The sequence below is a fragment of the Nipponia nippon genome, unplaced genomic scaffold, assembly GCF_047370975.1.
Source record: "Nipponia nippon isolate SJK-2023a ecotype South Korea unplaced genomic scaffold, ASM4737097v1 scaffold_2, whole genome shotgun sequence".
NCBI classification, from domain to species: domain Eukaryota; kingdom Metazoa; phylum Chordata; class Aves; order Pelecaniformes; family Threskiornithidae; genus Nipponia; species Nipponia nippon.
Window position 1 is genome coordinate 109,573,316 of NW_028262336.1, and position 24,801 is coordinate 109,598,116.

The 24,801-nt window shown below is 40.7% G+C and overlaps 1 protein-coding gene across 6 annotated transcripts in view; it reads left to right on the top strand.

The window, feature by feature from the left end:
• The window catches only part of ATP8A2 (ATPase phospholipid transporting 8A2), a 349,469-nt gene that overhangs the window by 72,581 nt on the left and 252,087 nt on the right, over positions 1-24,801 (top strand). For all 6 annotated transcript variants that reach the window (XM_087757791.1, XM_087757793.1, XM_087757792.1 and 3 more), the window contains 10 exons: positions 104-181; positions 2,252-2,340; positions 3,100-3,144; positions 4,876-4,951; positions 12,689-12,794; positions 14,631-14,713; positions 16,418-16,467; positions 18,627-18,696; positions 20,467-20,551; positions 21,877-22,016. In XM_087757791.1, the coding sequence (XP_087613917.1) occupies positions 104-181; positions 2,252-2,340; positions 3,100-3,144; positions 4,876-4,951; positions 12,689-12,794; positions 14,631-14,713; positions 16,418-16,467; positions 18,627-18,696; positions 20,467-20,551; positions 21,877-22,016 (822 nt within the window). The remainder of the gene's footprint in view (positions 1-103; positions 182-2,251; positions 2,341-3,099; positions 3,145-4,875; positions 4,952-12,688; positions 12,795-14,630; positions 14,714-16,417; positions 16,468-18,626; positions 18,697-20,466; positions 20,552-21,876; positions 22,017-24,801) is intronic.

Sequence of the window (24,801 nt, forward strand, 5' to 3'; positions counted from 1 at the left end):
ATGGAGTTAGGTCAATCAAGCCAAGTTGGAGCTGACTAAAACAAGGCTGGAGACTTCAATGTTTAATTTTCATAGCATAGGTCTAATTTTGCTCTCATTTCAGGACATAGATATGTATTACCCTGAAACAGATACACCTGCAATGGCCAGAACCTCAAACCTTAATGAGGAACTTGGGCAGGTAAGACATTTTCTTAAGTGTCATGTTTGTGGTATGTTCTGGGAAGACAGAAGGTATGAGAGCATGCTGTACAAACCTGCTTTATTCTGTTGCTCTGTGGTTCAGGTGAATGGACATATTTACTTTCATTAGTCCAAGTCTTACAAGTAAAATAATGAGATATCACAGGATTAAATTTGAGGTCATATAGGCAGTTTTAAGCCTGGGAATTGAATCTTTATTTCATATGTTCACTCTAAACTGACTTTTTTCCTCAAGGGTGTTCAAGAGGTGCTCTGTGGTTGTGACTGTCTATACCAGAACAGAATGTACAGGACTAAGTTTGGCTGAAGAGCAGGCCAACAGCCTCAGCCTGTGTTCGTAGTTCTTTGTGTTTCTGACCACCTTACAGGAAATGCAAGTCAAAAAAATGCAGTTCTACTCCTAATTTAGGTTGTGCTCCTTCAAGCATTTCCAGTTTCCTTTCAGATAAAGATAACTGTATATTAACTTGTACTTGTAAGAGATTTGTTACAAATTCTGCAGATGAGATTTTTCAGAATGGAAGGGCTTCCCAAAATAAGGTTACTGGAAAATACAACTTTGCCCTTGGAATGTTGTAGTACCAATGAGAAATTCTAGCTGTTTTTCCTTGACCACCAAAGTCATAGGTGTGTAACTGAACCACATGAACTTCATAATTCATGTGAATTTAGTGTTGGAGACAATGCTTATATATGTAAAATATATAATTATTGTGTGCTGCTCAGCAGGGTGGTAGTCAATATTCTTCCTGCTTAATCTGATTGGCCTTTTCCTTAGGATTGTTAAAATTTGATTTGTATTTAGATTGCTTTGATGTGAAGTTATCAACCTCCAAATTATGGTAGTGTTTTTGTCTGAAGTAAGCTGTATTATATGACATAATATATATTGTTGGCCTGTCTGTTTTTCAGAAATTGCTTACTAGTGATTCCATATAACTAGACAATTTTTTGATTCATTAATTGAGTTGTTCACAGGTGCATTTTAAAATTTTGTTCTATGCTATAACTATTAATGACTTGAAGTTTGTCCGATGTTTGGGTACCCACTTTGGAAATGGAGCTTGTGCAAGTTGTAAGTCAATGCTGTACTCAGAAGCAGAGTAGTGCACAGCTAAAGGATCCCCTAACTAGTAGTGCAGTGCATTGCCTTGTAACTGAATTGCAAATATTGAGGAAAAGCTTTTTGCAACTCTAGCAAAATATGCTAGTGTTTAAATTGGCTAACTCCTGTGTGAGTATCATGCCTTCTTACCTGTTGCTGGTTTGAAATCTTACCCTGCACAGAGGTAAAACAGTGTGGAATTTAGCTTGCAATTAATTTGGTTTGTTGTGGTCTACCGAAGGTGGGAATCTTGAATCTGGTAATGCTCCAAGAAGTCATGTTGCTGTGTTGGTGGTGTCTCCAAGTTCTAGCTGAAAATCACTGGTTTCCGTTAGGGGATTATTAGCTTGGGCAGTGCGGAGTGTGGGTGTGAATCTTGCGCTTCAGGACTGCTCATGACTGGATACCAGAAAAAACAGTTTATGTTTGCCTGTGGAATACCATTTAGACTTACTCTAGGATATTCCTTGCACAGTACTGTTTGGGGGGTGGGGGGGAACCCAAGCAAATTCCTCGTTATCTTTGGAACACTGAATTTCTTCAGTGTGTTAAATTCTAGTGATTCTTCACCAGTCTTAAGAGTCCTTGTTTTAATTTCCAGTCTTGCTGTTTGCCGTTAGTACAGTTGAAAGATTTGGTGAATGTTCAGGTAGCACAAGCAAGTACATCTGTGTTGACCACACTGGAGCCTTGGCAGTTGATACCTACTGTTTGGGCCTTGCTGCATTTAGAGATAAAGAAGAAATAATGCCATTAAATAACTTTCTCGATTATTTTCCTGTAGCTTTGGCAAGACAAACCAAGCTGTAATAAGTCTTCATTGCCCAATACTGTGACATTTGAGCCATGTGTCTCCCAGAATTTTCCTGATACTTAATCTGTTTTCCATTTGAGTTTTGTTACTTTGCAAGTTGAAAATTAGACTTTTTTTCTTCCTTCCAGGTAAAATACCTGTTTTCGGATAAAACAGGTACTCTAACATGCAATATCATGAACTTTAAGAAATGTAGTATTGCTGGAGTGACATATGGGTAGGTATGACTTTTTTAGAAACTCTGTAGCTTAATATGTGCTTATTAATGGTACCTACTTCTATATCAGAACAGGATGGAACATTTTGTTTTTCAATTTGTATTTTAGTATATTTTGTGGTCTCAGTGAATAGCTTTCATTTTAATGTCCTGCAACACAAATTATGAAATGCAAACCCGGGTGGGGAGTACTTTACATGAAGTAAAGAGAAATAATTACTTGCTTCCTAACTTACCTGATCATGATTTAAACTAAACCAGAAGTGCAAATAACCTCTGGCCTTTCCAGAGGGAAGAAGATGCAGCCCAAGGGTAGCAATTGTCAGTCGTGTTTCTGTGACTTCAGATGAACCAGGATTTCATTACAACTATGTAGCTGTAATTGGAGAGTTAAATATTCCTTGCTCAGGAGGGATACCCACTTAACTGGTTTTGTTCTGTTTCTGTCAAAAGGATCCCTTTGAGTCATGCCAGCATTTCATAGCACTTGGCCTTTTGAGTCTTTAATAATAAATCTTTGTCTTTGCTTAGTTTTAAATGGGTAGTTCTAAGATCTCAGTGCAAGTTAACCTTTGAGTTTTGTGGTAGCTAAGTTGGATACCTCAAAAGGCAGAAAACTTGGTTCAAATGTATGGACAGCTGAGCCCGTGGTTCCAGTGTATGTTTGTATGTGTGATGACTCATTGACCTTTACCTTCTACCTATTTTTTGGTTTGCAAAGTGGAATAAATGTTCTTTTTTCCTTTTTCTACCCCTCAGTCATTTTCCCGAGCTGGAAAGAGAACGTTCATCAGAAGACTTCAGGTAAATAAATATATTCTAAAATGTTTGTGGTCTGTCTGTATAGCAGAGTGGGGATGATCTATATAAAGACTGCTTTCCAGTTTGGGACTGGAAGAATCCCAAGGGAGCAATGTGTTTCAGTAAAAGGCTCCTCCAGCAGGAGCCTAATGCAGAGCTGGTGGGTGGTGATGAATCTTCGCTGTGTAGAGAGATGGTGGGTAAAGGAGTGAGGGGTAGGCAGTGGCTGGGGTGGCTTGGATGCATGCTAATGCAATACTTATTTATAATTGCAGACAACCAAGTTACAAGCTAAGTGTAACCTTCTTTACAGTAACCTTACCTCTAGCTAGAGACTGAATGTTACTCTTTGCAATCACTAACTTCAAACCTGACAAGGAGAAGAAAAGGAACTTCTTTATTAAAATGCTATGTTTTAACAATTAAACTGGGAAAGAGCTTGATATGGAGGTGTCTCATGTCAAGAGAAATACTCTTCTTTATTCAGAGATTTAATAAATAGAGGTGATGGGTCTGTCCCATTCTACAGAAAGGAATGAAAACCTAGAAGCGTTACGTAGGTGTCGCTGTAGGATATTCAGATTAACAGGAAGGGGGGATGAGCCAGAGAAGGCTGATGTGGCTTTGGCAAATACAGGTAAGAAGCAAGTTCCTACCCAAGAAACAGGTAGACACTGAATGCTGTTAGCCACTTTCTGATGAACTAAGTTAGGCTTCTGCACAGGTCCATCTCATTTTTATGATCACCTTTTAGGAAGGTGATATGATATAGAATAGAATATAGATATAGACCCCCACCTGGCTACAGCCTCCTTTCAGGTAGTTGTAGAGAGCAATAAGGTCATTCCTCAGCCTCCTCTTCTCCAGGCTAAACAACCCCAGCTCCCTCAGCCGCTCCTCATAAGACTTGTGCTCCAGACCCTTCACCAACTTCGTTGCCCTCCTCTGGACACGCTCCAGCACCTCAATGCCCTTCTTGTAGTGAGGGGCCCAAAACTGAACACAGTACTCGAGGTGCGGCCTCAGCAATGCCGAGTACAGGGGCACTATCACCTCCCTGCTCCTGCTGGCCACACTATTCTTGATACAGGCCAGGATGCCACTGGCCCTCTTGGCCACCTGGGCACGCTGCTGGCTCATGTTCAGCCAGCTGTCAACCAACAATATGATGGTATGTTTCTGCTTCAGCTGATATGTGATTTGTGGATGCCTCTCTTCCAACATGTTGCTGTTTCCTTCATGGCCATCTTTTTCTCTCCGTGTGTGCTTCTTTTCTAGTCAGTTCTATGGGAGAGTCTCTTCCAGGTACTAATTTGGAGTACTCAAGCTTAAAATCCTCCAGTGATCAACTTGAAGCAGAACTGACTGACTAGAGAAGGAGCTTAGGGATATTGACCTTTGACCTATCTTCAAAGCAAGTCACCTTGAAATTGGTGTATTTCAAGTGTCCTTAAAAGCTGCTTCTGCTACATCTGTCCTAGGAAGTGTGTTGACATTTGGATCTTCTCAAACACACTTTCAAGTATAAACATTTTGTGTTTCTTACTGGTGTTCTGAAGAAATTATTGCTCACTTTCAGCACTTAGTGCATTGCTCACATGATCTTTTCAGAATATTTTCACGGATAGTGGAATCTTATTTTGTTTTTCCTTTGCTTCCCAATAAAATAGATGTAGTAGTAAGACTGGAAATGTTGCCACTGTTACGTTTGAATATGCTTGTCTTGCTCTGCAGCCAGCTACCTCCTTCCACCAGTGAATCATGTGAATTTGATGACCCAAGACTGCTGCAAAACATTGAAAATGACCATGTAAGTCTACTCTTTGAATATCATCTCTTAAACACCCTTTTCTAGGCCTCTCTGGAACTGAATGCTAAATAAATCCACTTGTGTGATCAAGTCTGCTCCGTGGGTATATTGTGCAAGCACAAAATGGGGAAAAAGGAAACCAAATAGGTCCCCCAAGCCCTTTCTGCCCGCTTATCTTACTAATGAATTAAAGAAACAATGACATTGATGTGGGTACCAGCTAGCTGTAAAACAGCTTCATATATGCTAGTGTATATGGAAGATAATGTCTTGTAGCAAATGATGGTAGAAATTGTAATTCTTTAAAAGAAAAACTATTTGGAGTGTTCAAACATCCATACTGTTAAAATACCATTTTTAGCAGTAATCCTGAGCATTGCAAGATGATTCTGGTGTGAGACCTGCTTTAAATACTGCAAGTGTTGGGAATTCCAGTTGTTTAAAGGATGTATGAGATGGGACTTAATTGCAAGCTTAAGCTTAGCCTGAGACTTAGTGGTTAGTAATCCTAGCCTAACTGGTTGTGTCCTAAAGGGACCTAGTCCTTAGGAGAGTGTCAGTTCATTGCTTATTCAGAAACCATGCAGCTATGAAGTGTCTGGACACCAAACAATTCAAGTCACTTGCAAAAAATATGGCCCTTCTATTCTGCAGAAGCTGTATCACAACAGGGGATCTGGGTGTTGGCAAGCACAGACTCAAATGACAAACTCAATTAGCCGATTGCTCTCCTTAGACAGTATAACTTCTCTAACTGGGCTGGTTTAGTATGAGCATCTATCGTTACAACATACTGTTCGTGTGCAGCAAAGCTGTGCTTTCTATTTTGCTTTACAGTACTTAAGAAGTTGAAATGCAGTGTGGTGTAAACGGTTGAAGGAATATTTAATTACTTTGTATGTCACTACACATTCCTGAGGGTGCTAGAGTCTGAAGATGGCTCCTCTAACCTTCAGGGTGGTGGCCCTGCCAGGGCAATGTACTGGTTTCCTGTGTGGCTTTGGTAATCATCTGCACTGGAGGCACTTCCCACTGTGCATCACTTGCAGCCAAGATTTGGGTTGCCTCCTGTTCTTGTGTTCTGTTTGTTTATATGTGACTGCAGTATGGTTTATGGCAATCGCTGACTCCAGGCACTCTGAATACTTCTTTCAGTACTTCTGAATGGAAGGCTACTGGTTTAGGTGCAGGCTACAGATAAAGTGTGTTTGAGCTCTTCCTCACTAGCTGTTGCTTTAGGCATCTATACAGAAAAGTGCTTTGGTACATTGTAATAAACCCAGCAGAAGGGACATAGATAAATGGTCTGTGAGATGGAATTTTTCATCTGGCCATGAGATGGCTCCGTAACTTTGGGATATCTCTAATTCTTTGACCCTCTCTGGGTAGAGCTTCGACTTTGGGAGACAGAAGGAATATTTGCTGTTGTAGCAGGCAAATAAAGGATTTTGGTAGCTTCCTTAGGTTTCATGTAGTCTAGACAGCTCAGATAAAGTCTTTGTTCTTTATACGCTGAACCCTTATGCATCAAATTTCTTTTTGGCTGGCAACTTGAACAGATAAATACTGTTGTCATTGCACATCTGACTGTGGGGCTGAGCACACTGGGTGAACTCAGCCCTCAGGCAATCAGTGGGGAAACTTCTGGCTGATAAGGTGTACCTTGTGTAGGCCAAAGACACCTTTTGGAGCCTGCCTGTACTGGAGGGATAGATGCCACCCTCTGACAAGTGGTGACTTAGCACAAGACACAAGAATGCAAGAACTACATGTGACAGTTTGCTTAGCAATTTCAGATTTGTTTGTCAAACTGCATCAGTGAGATGAGGGCTGAATTACAGGATAGAGGGAGAGGAAAGAGTCACAGGTTTGTAGCCCATTAGCTTTTTGCATTAGGTCAGCTGTTAAGGTGCATAAACTGTTTCCTTCTACATAAAACTCCTTAGTGTCCTGGTTTTCATACCCGGTAGATAGCTGTAGATGCCATTTACAGATGTCTGACAATCTCTTCTTGTTTAGTGAACTGAGGTGATAGAACTGAAGTGTTCTAGCACAAGCTGCATTGTGGGTTCAGATGGTGCTGTACTCAGCTGGGCAATGAATTCCTTTTAAACACTTACCCTTTTGCAGCTGAAGTTGTCAATGTGCTATCTCTAACAAACACTCAATAAGTGCTCATTGCTCTGGTCTTGAAGATTTTTTTTTTTTTTTCAATCCAGTCTTAAGTGTTAGTTTAGAGCTGTCTCAGTGCCAAGTAATTTTCTTTCCAGGTTGACAATAACAAAATAATGTACTTGTCCTCAGAGACTGTCTTCCATCTGGTAGGAAAGTTTTTTAGCATCCTGCATCACCTCTAAATTTCATAGCTCTTCTGGGCCACTGGTGCGTAAAGACTGACTGGTGGCCAAGTCCACTCTGAGTAACAGTCAAGGAATTATTGCTCAGCAGGAGGTGTTCCAAGGAAAAATAACTTGTCTTGAAAACATGTGGAGGTTTCTCTTGGCTTCTCTGGGATTTTAATGTGGAAGAAAGTACCTAGGTTTGTCTGCCTGTGCTTTTTCTTTGTAACAGCTTTTGTTGGATGAACTGTTCAGCAGTGCCAAGAGCATAATGCTGGCTTGGTTCTGTAGGGAAAATGGCGTAAACTCTTACTAGAATAAAAGATCAGTTATTTCCGAAAACTTAAAAGAAAGTTTGGTGAATATGCTAGGTGGTCTTTATCTTGGTGCTTGTGTTGCACATGTGCTGTGAATAAACTCATTATGGAGATGCAAACCTGTTTGGTGTGGGGTTGTTTTTTACCCTGATACGAGTGCAGGGAAGGAGGTCAAGAAGTGAAAGAACTAATAAACTTGGATCTCACCCTAGACTTTTCTGTTATCTCCCTGGATTCACTCTGAACTTCCTCTAGTAATTCCTGTCTGCGTATGAACTGTCTTCTGTGGCCTGCAAATTACCTCTTGGACAAGAAGCAACAAGCACGTGGTGTAGCTTCAAATGCACGAGTTGATTCAGTGAGTATGTGTGATGAGTAGTTAAGCAGCTGGCCAGGCAGAAGAGATAACTGTTGTGCTCATGTAGAGCCTTTACCTCAGTGTTCGTTTAGATCTCTCCAACATGGCTACTTATTTTCGTGAAGTGTGTGGGAATGGAGGCATTTATCCTATCAGGCTTTGTTGAAATGACCACTATCATCAGCTGATTCTGAATTCCTTAGGAAAGCAGAACATGAAAAGCATATCAGTACTGGAATGAAAAACTGGAATTTAAAATACAGTAGGGGGAAAATTCATTCAGGTGGTGAGAGCCTCTGGGAGGCTTTAGTTCAGAAAGTAACCGTTGCCTGAAAACTGTCCAAATGTATCATTTTACAGCTGACAATTAAATTGGTATAGCTTGGTGAGAAATACCTGTCAGTATTCTCCTTTTGCCCTTACTGTATATGGGACTTCGGTACTTCTCTTTTGCTCAGGTACAAGGCAGGTATCTTTAATTATAGGTCATATTTTGGTGGCTTTGGACAAGAGAAACTTGCATTTAACCAGTATTTGAATACCAGTAGAGTTAATGTGCTCTTTGAGTCTGTGCCTGAAATATCCTGATCCCCTCCAGCCTTACCAGCTTCAGTGTTCTAGAGATGCCCAACATGGCTGGATCCTCACATTGTTCTCCAGGTATTTTAATGAACAAAACAGTAAGAAGTTTACATCTTTTTAAGACAGTGAGTCGTAATTCTCCCTGGTAATGAAATGGATAAGTATTTTACTAGCTGTCCTTGGCAGAATGTGCCACACTTAGGCAAAGTAGTACGCTCAAAAGTTAGACTGTGCCTTAATATCCCATTGGCCATTTCTAGGCCATTTGCTCAAAAACCTGTCAGTCCTGCTCATCTGGAAATATTGTGAATGGAGGCACTGCTCTGGTACTACTTATAAATAAAAGGAGAGGTGAATAAGTATCTTTAACTTCACATGCAACTTCCTTGTAACTTTATCAGGCTCTGAACAGTTGGCTAGAATAATGCAGTTTCTGTCTTCAGAGCGAAGAGGCCCGGATAAAGACATGCGTGGCAGATGTGCAGATATGTAGCTCTGCAGAGTGCAGCTTGCTCCCCAAAAGACCGAGTTTTGATTCAGTGTTTTGTTCCCTCTGAATAAAGGAGAACATGAAGGGATGAAAACTTATGATACGGCTTCCTGACCAGTGGTCTGTGCCCTGCTTGATAATGGATAATGCTGTGCCTTCTAGATAGGGAAACTTTGCTTTCAGTGTAGATAATGCTTTGTAGGTAACCATCCAGAGACTGCCTCCAGAAATATGAGACTGTCTCAGTGTGTGTAGTTCTCAGCTTGTAGGGGCAGTGTGCAAAGTAAGTTCAGCCAGTGGGGTATATTGCTGGCATAGGTGGTTGTACACCAGGTGTTCCCTGGATCTTTGGAAAAGACATAGCAAAAGAGCAGCAATACTTTCATGCAGAGCTGTTGGCACACAGGGAGAAAAATGAGGGGAGAAGGCACTCAAAATGAGAGCTGCTTGTGGACAGATGAACAAGAGACTAAAATCAGCAAATTTTGTTCCTGCTACAGATAAATAGACAAGGAAAAAATGGGGTGGGAAGAAATAGAGCTGAGCTTAACATGAGCAGGCAAGGAATGTCTCACAGAGACCACCAGTATGAATTTGAGTACTAAAATGGAAGAGACTTGCTTTAATATAGGAAAATAAGTAATAAAGCAGAATCAATTAACCTATGGGACTTCTGTCTTATGCTGGGGCTAAACTTGGCATGGTGCAAGGGATGTATCACCACAGAAGCTATTAATGAGTCTTCTGTTTACAGTTCTGAAGTACGAATTTGAATGCTCTATCCTGATTCATGCCAGTGCAACAAATATTGTGTCAGTGCTGGAGCAATATAGAAAGGAAACAAATGACAGCTGTGTGGAGGGGCTGACGTGATAAGCTGGGCCTCTGATGATATGTTGCTATAGAATTGGAAGATTGCCATGTAATACTTAGTGAGCTGTGAAAATACCAAGACAGCCACAAATTACATTGCTGGCTTGAAAGCAGAAATATATATGTAGGAAGGATTAAAATCTATGACATTACCGGAGACAGGTTGTTTCCAGCTGATAGAACATATACTATGAAGGGGTGTTAGGGGCTAGGTGATATATGTGTAAGAAGGACATCAAAGGTCAGCAGCAATGGATGCTGAAATGAGAATCTGGCAGACTATGCGTTTTGATATGGAGATAAAACTTTCACTGCTTTCACTGGAAATCATGGAGCAGCAGTAACCTCCTGACCAGTAATTTACTGTGGACTTAACATTTCGCACACTAGTCTCTGATTATATTCCCTCTGTTCATTTTCTTGAACACAGCCTCTGCACTCCAGCATGTCAAAAGCTACAACTGTTGTTGTCTTAGTGGCTTGTGACCATACAATTCAGAAGTTTAAGTATGCAAAGATAAAGGTCCTGTGTGAAACAGTTATTCATGAAAATATTAATGCAAAGTACATGAAGTAAAACAAGAATATAAGTATTGGATCTGCAGTCTTTTTATTACACTTTTTCATATATGCTTATTTTTTGTGTACACATGTGAACACAACATTTGCCAGCTGATGCTTTGTGGCTTTCATAGTAGTTTACTTCCTACTAATTAAACCTTGCTATTGCCAGTGCATCTTTCTGTTGTACAAGTATGTAGGCTATGTGCACCATATTGAAAAAACAAAACCTCAGCAGTTTTTCCCTATTCTTGGTCTTGTTCCTGAAATAGGACCTGAGATAAAAAAACCTTTCTTTTTTTTTTTGTCACATGCTTGGCTTGGGGAGAGAAGCATCAACATGTCTGAGAGCCAGTTGTGAATGCTGCTGGCCTAATTGTGAGAAGTTGTATTTTAAGTGCCCCTCTAAGTGGGAAACGGAGGAGTCTTTAATGTCTCAGTAGTTCTATGTGATTAAAGGGTTTTATAAAATAACTGTGTTGTTTCAAATAGTATTACTGCATATACTCTTAGAAAAATACATGTAATATAAGTCTCTCGTGAGGATTTTTGGTGGCATGTCATTTTCACTTGAAAATTTCATTTGAACATTGTGGCCTTTTTTCTATTGTGAAATGTTCTGGTGTACACTAGCATAATAAATTGTGTAGAAGCATCTTTTCATTAACTGTTTAAAAAAAAAAAAACACCTTGGATCCTGTTTTACTAGAATATTGTAGGATTCTTCTTTACCTGATCTTGGTTTTAATATTACGACAGTGGGGTTTTAGCCCGACCTTGGGCTCACAGCTCTTGTAATGCTCTTGATTTTGTAGTGGCTCTGTTAAGACAGAATATATATAAAATATGCTATGCTGATGAAAACTTTGGAAACTAGATGATATTTTCATATGCAAAAATTCTGCAAGAGTTTGCAAAGTCAGCTAAGGCTTTCTGCAAAGGTAGAACTGTTAAGTTCATGTCTGATTCAGTCACTGGGCAAACAGCTGCTGTGACATAAGATTTTGATGCTACCAACTGTGGATGTTACAGATATAGCAGAGTTGGTGAAGGGGAACATGGGTTCACTTCAGCTGTTTCAGCCAAGCATCTTGAAAGATCCGTGTGAGCTGTGGATGGAGTTAGTATGGCAGGTTGTGAGCTGGGCAGCTGAGTACTGTTCCTGGCTGCTGTGAGACTGGAAATGCTGTGCCAGAGGCAGGGGTGGAAAGGAGGGAGGAATGGGATGGGGGACTCCAAGTCACTATAGAATCATAGAATCGTTAAGGTTGGAAAGGACCTCTGAGTCCAACCATTAACCTAACTGCCTGGGCCACCTCTAAACCATGTCCCTAAGCACCACATCCATACACTTTTCGAATACTTCCAGGGACTGTGATTGCACCACTTCCCTGGGCAGCCTGTTCCAATGCCTAACCACTCTCTCCGTGAGGAAATTTTTCCTAATATCTAATCTAAATCTCCCCTGGCACAACTTGAGCCCGTCTCCTCTTGTCCTGTCACTTGTTAACTATAGCTACAGTTGCCAGAATGTGCTGATCAGAGGCCTGTGATTTAAGTGCCAAAGCACTTTCACCGAGTTGTAGACCTGGTGTGTCTTTAAACACTTTGGGATGGCTGGTGACTAGGTAGTCTGTGAACAATGTTTTGTATTGTATCTTCTCATGGTGCTGAATGTGTAGGAGCCATTGATCAAATTTCTGCTTGGCTGGATGATGTATTCCTGTGGAAGAGCATGTGATGTTGCCTTCTGCTGGCTAATTAGCTGCTGTCGGCTCTGGATGTTTCATCACTAAGGGTGCCGTTGCAATGACTTTAATTCTGGTGTGGTTACTGTCAATCTAGCGAAAGCTGTTGTGGAAGCTACCAAAGTAGTATTTCCTGTTGCTTGATTACTATCAGCACCTTGTGGCAGACATCTTTGCCTATATGAAGCTTGGGGTGCTACAAAACTAATGCTTTTTATATTTGGTGGGGGAATATTCTGGCTTCCCAACTCTCTGCAACTTAACTGAGGTCTTTATCATTAGCACTCTAGTTTGTTAATGCTGGCCCTTAACTCAGTTGTATTGATGTTCTGGGACCAAGACAACTACTACAAAGAGAACAGAATATTTTTTTTGTCTGTGGTACCTAAGAGGTCTTATCAGGTTAGTGAACAGCTGCCTCTCAGTCTATGGGTAATACTAAACCTGCGTCTCCTAATGTCCTGTCTAGCCCACAGCTGTGCACATACAGGAGTTCCTCACTCTGCTGGCCGTGTGTCATACTGTCGTTCCTGAGAGACAAGGAAATACAATAATCTACCAGGCCTCCTCTCCAGGTTGGTTGTTGCTGTCTTGGGGAGGGAAGGAGTGAGGGAGTAGATGTGGATGGACAGGGATGAAAGGGAAGTCCAGAAACTTCTGAAAAGGTCATCGATTTGAAAAGCAAGATATGTCCTCCATGATACTAGCAGTAGATCTGGCATCTTCTGTGACCAGTGCACACTGCTTTTGAATGCCTTATACAGAACTGCCAAGTCCACGATGTTTCTGTAGGGCTAGGCTAGGCTTACGATCCCTTCTGCTCTCATTAGACCTACTATTCTGGCCTCTTTCTACATGGGTGAAGAGCAAAAGTAAAATTTTCAGTGAGTTGTCTTCCCTACTTAGAGCTGACCTATGGAAGTACTGATTCGCTTCTGCATGGTCAGTTACTTGCTGTATTTGGCATGAGTGCAAACTGTCTGGCTTGATCTAGTAGGTTTCCATGTTGCTTTTTGCAGATACAGGATGCTGATATGTGACATGATACAACAAAGAGCAGAGTCTTGGCCGTATCTGGGCCTGCCCTTCACCCATTTCTTCCTTCTTTCAGGCAGCACAGTGGTACTAAGAGGTAGGCAGGGCCAAAATGCACAACAGTAGGGCCCTGCTCCCCATGAAATTTATCTCCACTTCTGAAGATGTTTCTAGAATTGTTGTAGTGATGTATTGAGTGATAAAGCAGCAGCATTTCTACTTGTCTTAAAGTGTCTGAAGAATGGGGTGAACAGTAAGGCAGCTGTAGTCACAGTGTTGACAAACCATGAGGAGACCAAGGGATCATAGAATCATAGAATCGTCAAAGTTGGAAAAGACCCTTAAGATCGAGTCCAACTGTCAACCTATCACTGCCAAGTCCATCTATACCATGTCTTCAAGCACCACATCTATCCGTTCTTTAAATACCTCCAGGGATGGAGACTCAACCACTTCCCTGGGTAGCGTGTCCCAATGCTTGACCACCCTCTCGGTGAAGAAGCTTTTTTCCTAATATCCAACCTAAACCTCCCCTGGTGCAGCTTGAGGCAGTTTCCTCTTGTGCTATTGCTTGTTACTTGGGAGAAGAGACCGACCCCCCACCTGGCTACAACTTCCTTTCAGGTAGTTGTAGAGAGCAATAAGGTCTCCCCTGAGCCTCCTCTTCTCCAGGCTAAACAACCCCAGCTCCCTCAGCTGCTCCTCATAAGACTTGTGCTCCAGACCCTTCACCAGCTTCGTTGCCCTTCTCTGGACACGCTGGATCTATAGAGACATTAGGGTTGCTTGAACTGGGCACTAAATTCACTTGTACGGTGGTTGCACTTAGTGCCACTTGCTCCTTAATGAGGCTGTATTAACTACTTACTAGAGGTAGGGGTGTTGGCTCTGGTTTTGGCTTGGTTATTTGAGCTCTTAATGATAGTGTCCAGTTCAGTCTCCAGAAGACAATGCTGTGCTTATTTCTATAGCACCTGAACTTAGTGCATTTACAGCAGGAAGTGGATTAAATGCATATTGTAGGAATTTAGAGTTACACAGCTTTGATCTTGCTTTCAGAACAGGTATTTCCCCTTTTCTTATGTAGAAAAGTATGACTCCTCCACAACAAAAGAGTTTAATGCTTCAGTAGTTACAGGGTATTTTATACAGATTGAATATGAAGTTTGTGTAGTTGATGTTACGTGGCCTTTGTAGGACTAAAATGTGAATCGTCTTGTGGAAGTGTGTGCAGAGCTACTCTAGCAGCCCTACAGATGTGGGAGTACATGGGGAAAGGGGGCTTCTGTGTTTCAGTAGTGTGGCATACTTAAGTATGGGCTTTGCAAGCCTCTTCTACATACCAGATTAAATTTAAGCTTTTCTTGTATTGGCAGATGAAGGGGCATTGGTGAAAGGAGCAAAAAAACTTGGTTATGTCTTCACAGGACGGACTCCACATTCAGTTATCATTGATGCGGTAAGTAGTAGATGTGCATGGCACAGACTGCCAAGCTCATGCAGAGCATAAATGTCTCCTGTGTGGTTCTTGTGAGTTCCCCTTTACAGGGCCTTTAGGACGCTACACGCAAAAGGTTTTTGCAGACTGAGAAAAGTTGTCTTACTCTATTTTTAGATGCAAAATCTTCTGCCCTTCTCTGTGGCACGGGCAATAGGAAGTTGCAAGCTTATAGGGGAAACAACAGCAGTTGTGCCTGAAGAATATTTCCCTTGTCTGGGAAGCACAGATGAGCACACTCACATCAGAAGGACGTTTATGTGTCTGGGAGATTTTCTAACTACTATGTTTAATGGTTACTGTCCTTATAAATGTTTGATTTCTTGTATTAAAATGGAATTTTTCTTCTGAGTAAGATCTTCTGTAGAAGATGGATCTGCCTAACAAGCTCTATGTGCAGGGGTGTGTAGTTAACGGATTAGAGTTGACACTGGCAGTCTCAAACTCATGGGGCCACAGTCTGACTTAAGTTGCAGTCTAAGCTAAAGTGGCTTCAGATTTATGCAGGTGCAGCTGAGAACTTTGTCTCTGGAATACATACCAAGGTGCTTATTAAGAATAATGGATGTATTTTTGTCCTTTCTCTCAGGTGTGTTCACTTTCAAGTTTCTTGGTACGCTGCCAAGCCAAGCACTTAAAATATGTATCTTTCTAAGACTTGTCGCAAACTTTTTACAACTACTCAGAAAACTGCTGCTTAGTTTAAGGGGAAGAGCTTAGGATGAGCAGCATCATCTAGAGCTATGTAGGCTCTTCTCTCTTCTGCAAGAAGACCCAGGCCCACCTGACCTGGTTTTATATTCCTCATGCATGCCAAGCTGGAAGCATGGTCAGTCTATAGCCAGCAATAAAAGCTGTCACTCCCGGAGGTTCCTGTCTCTCCTCACTGCCTACATCTGTGGCACTAGATGTAACGTGGGTTGGAGATGGCTTTTGGCCTTGGGGATATTGCTGAACTGATATGTGCCTCATAGGACATAACTCTGTACTGGGATTAGATTTTGCTACAGCCCTTTAACTATGTGCTACAAATACTATTGGAGTTCTGATACTCCAGTAACTCCCACTGGTCCTCCACTCTGTTACACAATAAGAATGACAAAGACTAAGCATTCCTAAATCCTTTTCTCTCCTCAGGTTGCTCATGCTCAACCCCAGCAAACAGTTGTTGGTGATAACGGGAATTACTCCTCAGTTAACCATTTTTGCCACAAAAACATAATCTAATATGCTTGTAAATTCAAATAAAAGAAATATTAAGGTAGTTCAGACAAAGTTTATTTTAATACCAAACCTGAATGGCATGTTTATTTTAACTTGGAATAATGCTCACAGTCAGTAATATGTCTCTTAGTTGATAACGGTTAAGAAGTAAATATGCAGCTTAACTTTCAGAGCATGCTTATCCTTCCAGAGTAATATATTAGTTCCTTGAAATGATGTAAAAATAGTAGATGGAGAATGCCACATCATTAGACGTTCAAGTAAGATTAGGCGGCCTTCATTAAATAGGGCTCTACATCACTTTTACCAGGAGAGGGGGCTATTACCACACTTTATTTACACTGGGATGTGTAAACAAAGGTGTTTAACCAACTTGCATGTTTACACGTGTAAGAATATACTGCAAATTATACTTATAACAGCACATGCTTTCTTTTCTAGCTGGGAAAAGAAAAAACCTTTGAAATTCTTAACGTGCTGGAGTTTTCCAGGTAAGTTTTCCTCTATTATACTAAATGCAGGGTAACAAGAAAACTATTTTTGTAAATATATAATGAGAATAAAAAGATTCACCTGATGCAGTAGAAAAGCTGAACTTTCTTAAGTTTGTCCTGCCCCTCCACCTCCTCGTTTCCAGTACAGGGCTAATACAGAGCTACTTACAAACTGATGGCGGCTGGCATGTGAGCACGAAGCTCTCCCTTGCCACTCCAGCTCTGTTGGTGTATTGAGAAGTTGCTTCCCTGACAGTGTCATTCTGTGCCTCATTGATTTCCTGATGTGTCACTTGTCTACTTCAGGAATGTGCTTTGAGATTGAGCTTGCACTTTTATAGTGCTCCTGTAAATTACTTTTTGAGCAGGTAGAATCTACAACTGGAGGGCTTTTTGGTGCCCCTTTTTAAGAACCGCTCCAGCTATGAAAAACTAAACCTTGTAAGCACTCCTACCTTGTCAGACTAGTTAGGATGGGTAGCAAGAAGTTTTGTGTGATGAACTGGGCCCTTAAATCACTAGAGATGATAAAAGTTGCTTTTTCTTTGTCAGTTGATAAAGTTTTTGTCAGTTTGGATGGTGCCTAGTGAGCAGGCTTTTCTGCTGTCTTTTTTACTCTTACTGTGGCTTAAAGCCTTGAAGTCTTGTTCTCTCCCCTCTGAGTTGGCTGGCTGTGCTCTAAAGGCGTATGTAAAACTAAAGGCAGGGAAGATTTGGGTAGGCAGCTTTTCTTGTGCCCTGGCTTGCTTTGAAGATTACTCTTGACTACTTTCCCCTTTTCATTCAGAATGTAGCTACTTAGGCTACTTGTGGTAATAGCTGAAAAGGTACTAGAAGAGTATTTTAGGGTTTCCGACAAGTTGACCAGTACCCTGGTGCCTGTAGACAGGAGTAGCTGTAAGCCGCATGCAGCAGGAAAAAACTGGCTTAGCTCTTCCTGGTGTGTAGCAACTTCCCACTTGACCAGTGAGGCGGTTCCTACAATTAGATTTCAAAAAGCGCAAGGAAGTTTCCCAGTGTCATTAGCTTGCTGCAGAAATTCTGGGCACAGCTAATTTCTGTCCTTCCAGACCTTCTTTAGAAAGTCTCAGAAAAGATTGTTTTGTCTGTTCATATATAGCAAGAGCTTACTTCCTTACACGTGGCTCTTGAGCCCTGAAAAGGGACTAGATCTCCCAGAGGAACTTTAGAGGAGGAGAAGGAAGATTGCTCTACACTCTGATCTGTTTGTACATATTGGCAAGAAGGGAATGAGGAAGGAGGATGCTTCTGAGCTCTCCTTTCCCTAAGGAAGAGAATTATAGTTACAGAGAACTTCTTTTGAATATGAAACCACATGTTCTTAGGGTTCTCTTGATGAGAGTTGATTTGCTTGCTGCTGCCTCTTTTACCAGTGGCTCTTTTAAAGGAGAAGTTGAAAAGTGAAATGCCAAAATTGATCTTTAAAAAGAAAAAAAAATCCTTGCCTACCTTTCTTTGTTGGATATCGGTGTACACTATGCTACTTTTTACCTTTATTTTAAAAAAATATATCCCAAACTTTACTGTCTTGATATGCAGCCCTGCTCAGAGGGTCTGACTTTATTCTACATAATCCCAACTATGTAGATCTGATCAGATCAATCTAAAAAACCTATAGGGAAGGGCAAGAGCTGGTCTATACCATGATTCCTTTCTATGAAATTTCTGCATTCTGTTGAGTTAGGAAGTTAAATAACTGCCCTTGTCAGTAGGTGGCTATTTCAGTGTCTGTTATGGCTATAATAAATACACATTCAGCCTTAATGATTCCGTTTACTAGCCTGAGTCCTCAAAACAATTTTGCTTGAGGAATGATGAAAAGCTGTGAATAAAGGTGATTCCCCTTCTTTCAAGAGGATTTCTCTGCCATCTTGGTCTTTTCCAAATTCTTGCTCCTATTTGGGTGCAAGTCTGTTCTGGTGGAGTGTTCACCAATGGGAGCCATAGGGCTGAATCTGGAAATGAACAATCTGGTATTTCTCCTTGCTGCCAAGGATTGTGGGGTCTGAAGTTACTACTGTTACATCTCACCTGATCTCAGATGCACTAAGCACATCTGAGAAAGTTCACTGGCTAGAACAGGATTTACTCATCATCACTATGACTAATGAAAGCAAATACTTTTCTTTCAATAGCAACAGGAAGAGAATGTCAGTGATTGTTCGAACTCCAGCAGGACAGCTACGTCTCTACTGCAAAGGGGCTGTAAGTAATTATGCTACCTAATGGAGAGCTAATACTACCAGTTATTGTTTCAACAGCTGTGGCTGGTGCTGGCATTTCATGTCTCATACATAATACCTGCTGGCTTTCTGTTTATGGCCAAGTTGATTTAGGAGCTCTGTCATTCCTTCTCTGACTCTTTTTGCAGGCAGGAAGATTGTTAGGCTTTCTGTTACCCAGTTGAAATCCTGAAACTAACAGGAGCAGCACCCTTTACTTACGCAAAGGCAGGATTTCACCCAGCTGTGCAGCAGCAGTTCAGGAGCTAGACTAAATGCTGTTGTCAGAATCTGTAATACTAAAATCTGTTCTCAGGTGGTTGGCTCTTGATCTGGCTCTTGCATCTCTGCACCTGCTGTTATTTCTCATCATGACTTGCACCATGTTGTGCTTCTGTCTTCGCTGACAAGAGCAATAACTTACCGAAGTACAAAGGCTGCAGAACTAGCATTGGCCACAGCCAGAGAGTGGTTCTAATTCCAATGGAAAACCAGGCAGGTGTTTTTTTGCAGCAGGGAAAACTATTTCTCACTTCTGTAAGGATGTGGTTTACTTGAATCTGTCCTGACATATAGGTCTGGGTGTGCTGCTCTGTTGCTTCAGTTTAACTCCCCTGATGTGACAAGGATGTGCCAGCATCTTGTTGGTGTGGTGGGAGTGAATTAAGCCCACTGTCATTGTGCGGTATTCCGAAGTTGTATGCCTAGTAGGATTGCGCAGATCTGCAACTGCTTGTTGCTCATACCATGTCTGTTCACAATGTTTCTTGGAGTGTGGCACTGAAAGAGATGGAGAACAGGAAAGTTCACGGTAAAAAATTTCATGCCATCTTCTGTATGAGCAGACTCAGATGTCTAACAGAGTAAAAGGGTTCTAGTAATTAGTGTAATCCGGTGTTTTGTCTTGTATGTTCTGCTGCATCCACTGCTCATCTAAATTGTAAGTTAACTACCTATTCAATGTGAGCTCTTCCACATTCTGGTTGTCATCTCCCATCCTGTCACATCCATCATAAATTACTTGTTTTGTAGCCCTGTCTCTAATCAGTGATAGATGTAGGCCTGTTTACTTACCTTAAGAGTACATATTTGAGTAAAAGCAGGGTTTTCATATTTTACATGTATGTAGGAACTCTTTCTGGTAGTTGCAGAATAAAATCCAGAGACTCTAGATATGTAGGTGATGGTGCTGTATTTTGATGTGAGATTTATCTGTGCCTTTTCAGTTGTCCTTTGATTTAGCAATGAAGAAAGCTGTGGCAGGAGGAAGGTTATTTCTGAAAGATTTTTGTGGTAGAACCTGTTCAGTGTTTCTGCCTTCTGTGTTTTAACATCAGTGAGAACTTTTTCTAGAAAGGATGGCAAGAAGCTCTTCTGTATGGGACTATAATATGTGCTGAATAAGACTAGACACTTATATATTGATTTTTCAGAGAATATCTGCGTAGTAATTCAGAAAGGGGTGTTCTGTACTGCCCAATAATGGGGACACCTTTATGGAAAGAGGGGAGGAGGGTCGAGTGTGCTTCTGTCCCCATTATTTAAAGTGGATGCAGTATCTCTGCCACCGGTTACAATCCAGATCACTTACTCAAACCAGAGTCTCTAAAAACCCAAATGTATTACCTGTAAACATAGTTTTGGGTTCTGATATTAGCAAATCCAGTTAGGTTACTCTACTTGAGCTTGTAAATAAACAAATGGGAACTTCATATGTAGACTTACTCTGTTGTAATGAATTTGGTTTCAATAGGATAATGTAATTTTTGAGAGGCTTTCGAAAGATTCCCAGTATATGGAGCAAACACTGTGCCATCTTGAATACTTCGCAACAGAAGGTAAGAGAAACAGCATGTTGTGAGAATTCAATTTATCAAATTACTTGCAGCATGTTCTGCATTGTTGAAGCTTTGCAGTGTCAAATAAGATGGTTATCAAAAATTAAGTGGTGTGTAATCAGCAAATTAACAACTTTAGGATAACTTTAAGCCTAAGGCAGTTTGTGCCCTGCTTCTGTGAAGTGGAACTTGGAATGAGAAGATGGGGTTCTGCGTGGCCATGATGAAGGGAAAGGGCATGAGTTCTGTTGCCTAGAACACCTCAATTACATTGGAGTTAGAGGTGTTTTTGCCAGTGTAAAAGTCAAATGACAAAGTCCCTGGCTTTATGAGGCAGAATGATAACCTGAACATGCTGAGAAGCCTGGAACACCAAGATATCAATGATGATCTGAAATGGTCTCTAAGGCCTTTATGACTGATGTGACACCTCTGTTCACAGGGAAGTACTTGGCTTTGTTCTGCAGTAACAGAAAATATTTGCATTATAGTAAAACCATGAACCAGTGGTTTTCTTCCTAAACCTGAAAACAGTATTTATTCAGCTTTTTTAAAAAAGTGTTTTTTTGCAGACTCCCACATTCTCATAACTAAACTCTGGTATTTTATGGCATGTACTCCTTTCTTCTTGACTCATGACAGAAAAAAAAAAATCATTACTTCTGTATGTTAATTTTTGTCAGTGGTCTAATAAAATGGTTTTCCTACTTCATGGGCCTTACTCTCTACTGTTTTGTGCGTGCGTAACTTCCATTATTAGTGAGTTATGTTCATACACTGAAGGAGAAAACAGTCTTTCTAAAAGGAAACGTGGACTGTGCAGTATGTTTGGGCAAGACCTTTAAGATCATGAAGTCCAAGCATTAACCTAGCACTGCCAAGTCTACCACTAAACCGTATCTCCAATCACAATATGTAGCCAGTTCTTTGTCTAATTTGATCTTTTTAAAAATGCATAAAAGCCAAGCTTGCTTTCATACTTAAACTAAAAAGATTAAAAGATTAAAGATGACCATTTTGTTGCTCCAGTATGGCTAGACTGCAATACTGAAAATTGGGGAGAAGTATATGCCTGTTAGGCTCTCTTGATTTGCACCAACATTAGTAACCTAAATGAGCCAGACTATTGTTTTACATTTGTGAAAACCCAAGTGCTCTAAAAATGTACAGGGAGATTTTTCTTGGAATCCAGAGTTTAACTGTGCATTAAAAGCTCCTGCTGGCCCCAGTGAGAGGGTTAGAATTTAGCATTTGTTAGGGCATTAATGATTTACTGATACTCAGTGTAATTTTACTGTGTGTAATGGCTGTTTTCTGATTTGTAGGTCTGAGGACTTTGTGCATTGCTTATGCAGACCTGTCAGAAAACTCTTACAGAGAGTGGTTGAATGTGTACAACGAATCCAGTACAGTTCTGAAAGACAGAACTCAGAAGCTGGAGGAATGCTATGAGATCATTGAAAAGGTAAGATGCATACTTTTTTGATCAGATAGATTCCCTTACATGTGCCTTTTCCCATGGAATTTTGGTTCATACAGTGAAACAAACTGTTAATTTCATTCGTGGGAAACTGAAAATGTATTATTGGCAGCCAGTTCAGTCCATAGACCTCTCAAGCTTTAGTTTGTAAATATGAGGCTAACTCAGTATAAAAGGTCATTGCTACTTATAAACTCTGTTCTCACATCCTTTTTATCTTACTATCTTGTGTAAGGTTGATGTAACTTGATAAAGATAATGTATAAAATTGTTGTGTCGCACCAAGTTCCGATGTACTAGTATATGAAGAGAAATTTGTTCCTTTTCATACAGCAGTCACACTTCAGGTTTTCTGAAGGCTGTTGTAGACATGTAGACAAAACAAAGTGCTCACCAAGGCCTGTAGTCACATGGACTGAAAATAGATGAAAAACTGCTCTCCACACAAATTGCAGAACTCTTAATTCTGGAAAGGGAAAGTAGGTATCGAACCAGTTTGGAACTCTGTAATCCCACACTGAGTGAAATGTGAAAACGTCAACACTAGGGGCCAGTGTTTCTTTGAAACTTGTTGGTCTTACTGCTTTCTGAAATGCTGGTAGTCCCACTTTTCACCCACACTTACTCATGCTCTTTCCCCTTGCTGCAGTTCTTTCACTCTTGTTTTATTTAGTGGTTTCTTTAAAACACTCTTTGAACTTCAGTTTCTTTTAAAATTAATATTAACAATGCAACTTAAGTTCTTGAGCACTGTTGGTTATTTAGTTAGTTGGGGCAGAAGAGGGAAGGAGGTTGAGACTAGGATGGGAGTGAACTTTCATAGGGTAACAGAAAAACTCCAAGAACTCTTTAACAGCTGAAGATTGGGTCTTGCTTTTCAAACTAACACCTAAAGTCATCTTTTGTGTTGGTCAGTCAGCAGCAGTGTGGTTATCTAATCCTTGATTCTGTAGGTTTGTGTAGCTCCTTTCAGCCTTCTGCTTCCTGTACTGTGCTCTCGTACTCCTGTTTTCACTGAGGTGAAAAATGAACATGGGTTGATTCTCCTTAAAATGTGTTCTCAAACCTTAGATCATTTTTGGCCATCTACCTTCTGCCTCTTTTCACAATTTAATCTTGAAAAAAGGGGACCCATGAGTGGGTTGTAAAATTGGAGTTTTGGACTTAGTGCTATATTGGTAGGAAATACCCACCATATTCCTTTCCTGTTAATGTTTGCTTGCTGGTCATACCAAAGAGCAGGGAATTGCACCTGAAACTTAAATTATTTTTTTTCTCTTAGAGCTGATATTTCCCAGGTTAAATTCTCTGGTCTGTATGCACTTATGTCTAGATTTATTAGTTTATTAACTGGCTTGTGGCTGTAACATAAAATAGAATGTATTTTAACAGGTCAATTTTTTTTTAATCTAATGGCTCAAATGAGTGGGAGAGCTACTTTGTCAGTCTGAGCGTTGGGGTCATTGGATCATAGTACAGGTGCACATGTGGAGATAAACTTGAGCTGGCTTCCTTCCCCACCTGTACACCGGCTGAGAGGGCTTCGGCAGGCGCAACAGTAACTCCCCTGCTTGGGTAGCACAGCCATGCCGATCCCTGTGCTGTCACGTTTAACTGCTTGACAAGTGGTTTTGGGAATAAAAGACAATTGCATGCTTGGATTGCATTTGTAACTTTCGAGTGTTCTTAGCATTGATAGGGCTTATGTTTCATCAGGAGGCTATAGGGTACTAAAGCAAATGACTTACAGAAATTGATTCTACTACCTTGACCAGCCAAATATCTCATAACAAAACTTAAGCTTTGTCAAGACCTGTGACTAATGCCAGCCTACACACCTGTATGAATAACAACTTCCCCTTCTGTTCTTTATGCATGCATAGATGCATACAAGCAGGAGCTGCCCTGATGCCCTCTTCATAGAATCACAGAATGGTTTGGGTTGGAGGGGACCTTTAAAGGTCATCTGGTCCAACCCCCCTGCTATAGGCAGGGACATCTTTCACTAGGTCAGGTTGTTCAAAGCTCCATCTAGCCTGACCTTGAACGCTTCCAGGGATGGGGCATCTCCAGCTTCTCTGGGCAGCCTGTTCCAGTGTCTCACCACCCTCATCATAAAAAAAATTCCTTCTAAATCTACCCTATTTCAATTTAAAACCACTTTCCCTTGTCCTGCCACTGCAGGCCTTGGTAAACAGTCTTTCTCTTTCTTATAAGCCCCCTTTATATATAGAAGGGCCACAATAAGGTCCTGTGGAGCCTTGTCTTCTCCAGGCTGAACAACACCAACTCTTGTAACTGCTTCTGTTCACTTGTTTTGAGTAATTATAGTCCCTACAAAGAATAGAAGCTGTTACTTTTTCTGTGCAATTCCTGAAACGATACAAGTAAACTCAATTTATATCGGTTTCTTTTAAATTGAGCATCTTTACATGTTTTAAGGAATCATTACAATGCTCTTAAAGCTAAAATCTGCTGAGTAGATGGTGCCTTTTGACAAGGTTTATTTCTTAGGTATTCTTGTCTGCCTGACTTTTTTTTCTGTAACATGGCCAAATGCCTTCAAACAATTGCTTTAGAATTGTATAAGACTATGGCTAACTCTTGTAGTATTGTTTGTTGTATGAGACATGTTTTTTTTCTGGCAGACATCAGTGTGTAGACTAGAAATACTTGGATTGATTAATGTTCATACCACTTGTATTACATAATTGTAGTGATTATATCCATAAATAGTTGCAGTAATTTTTGAGTGATTGTATCCAGTCTG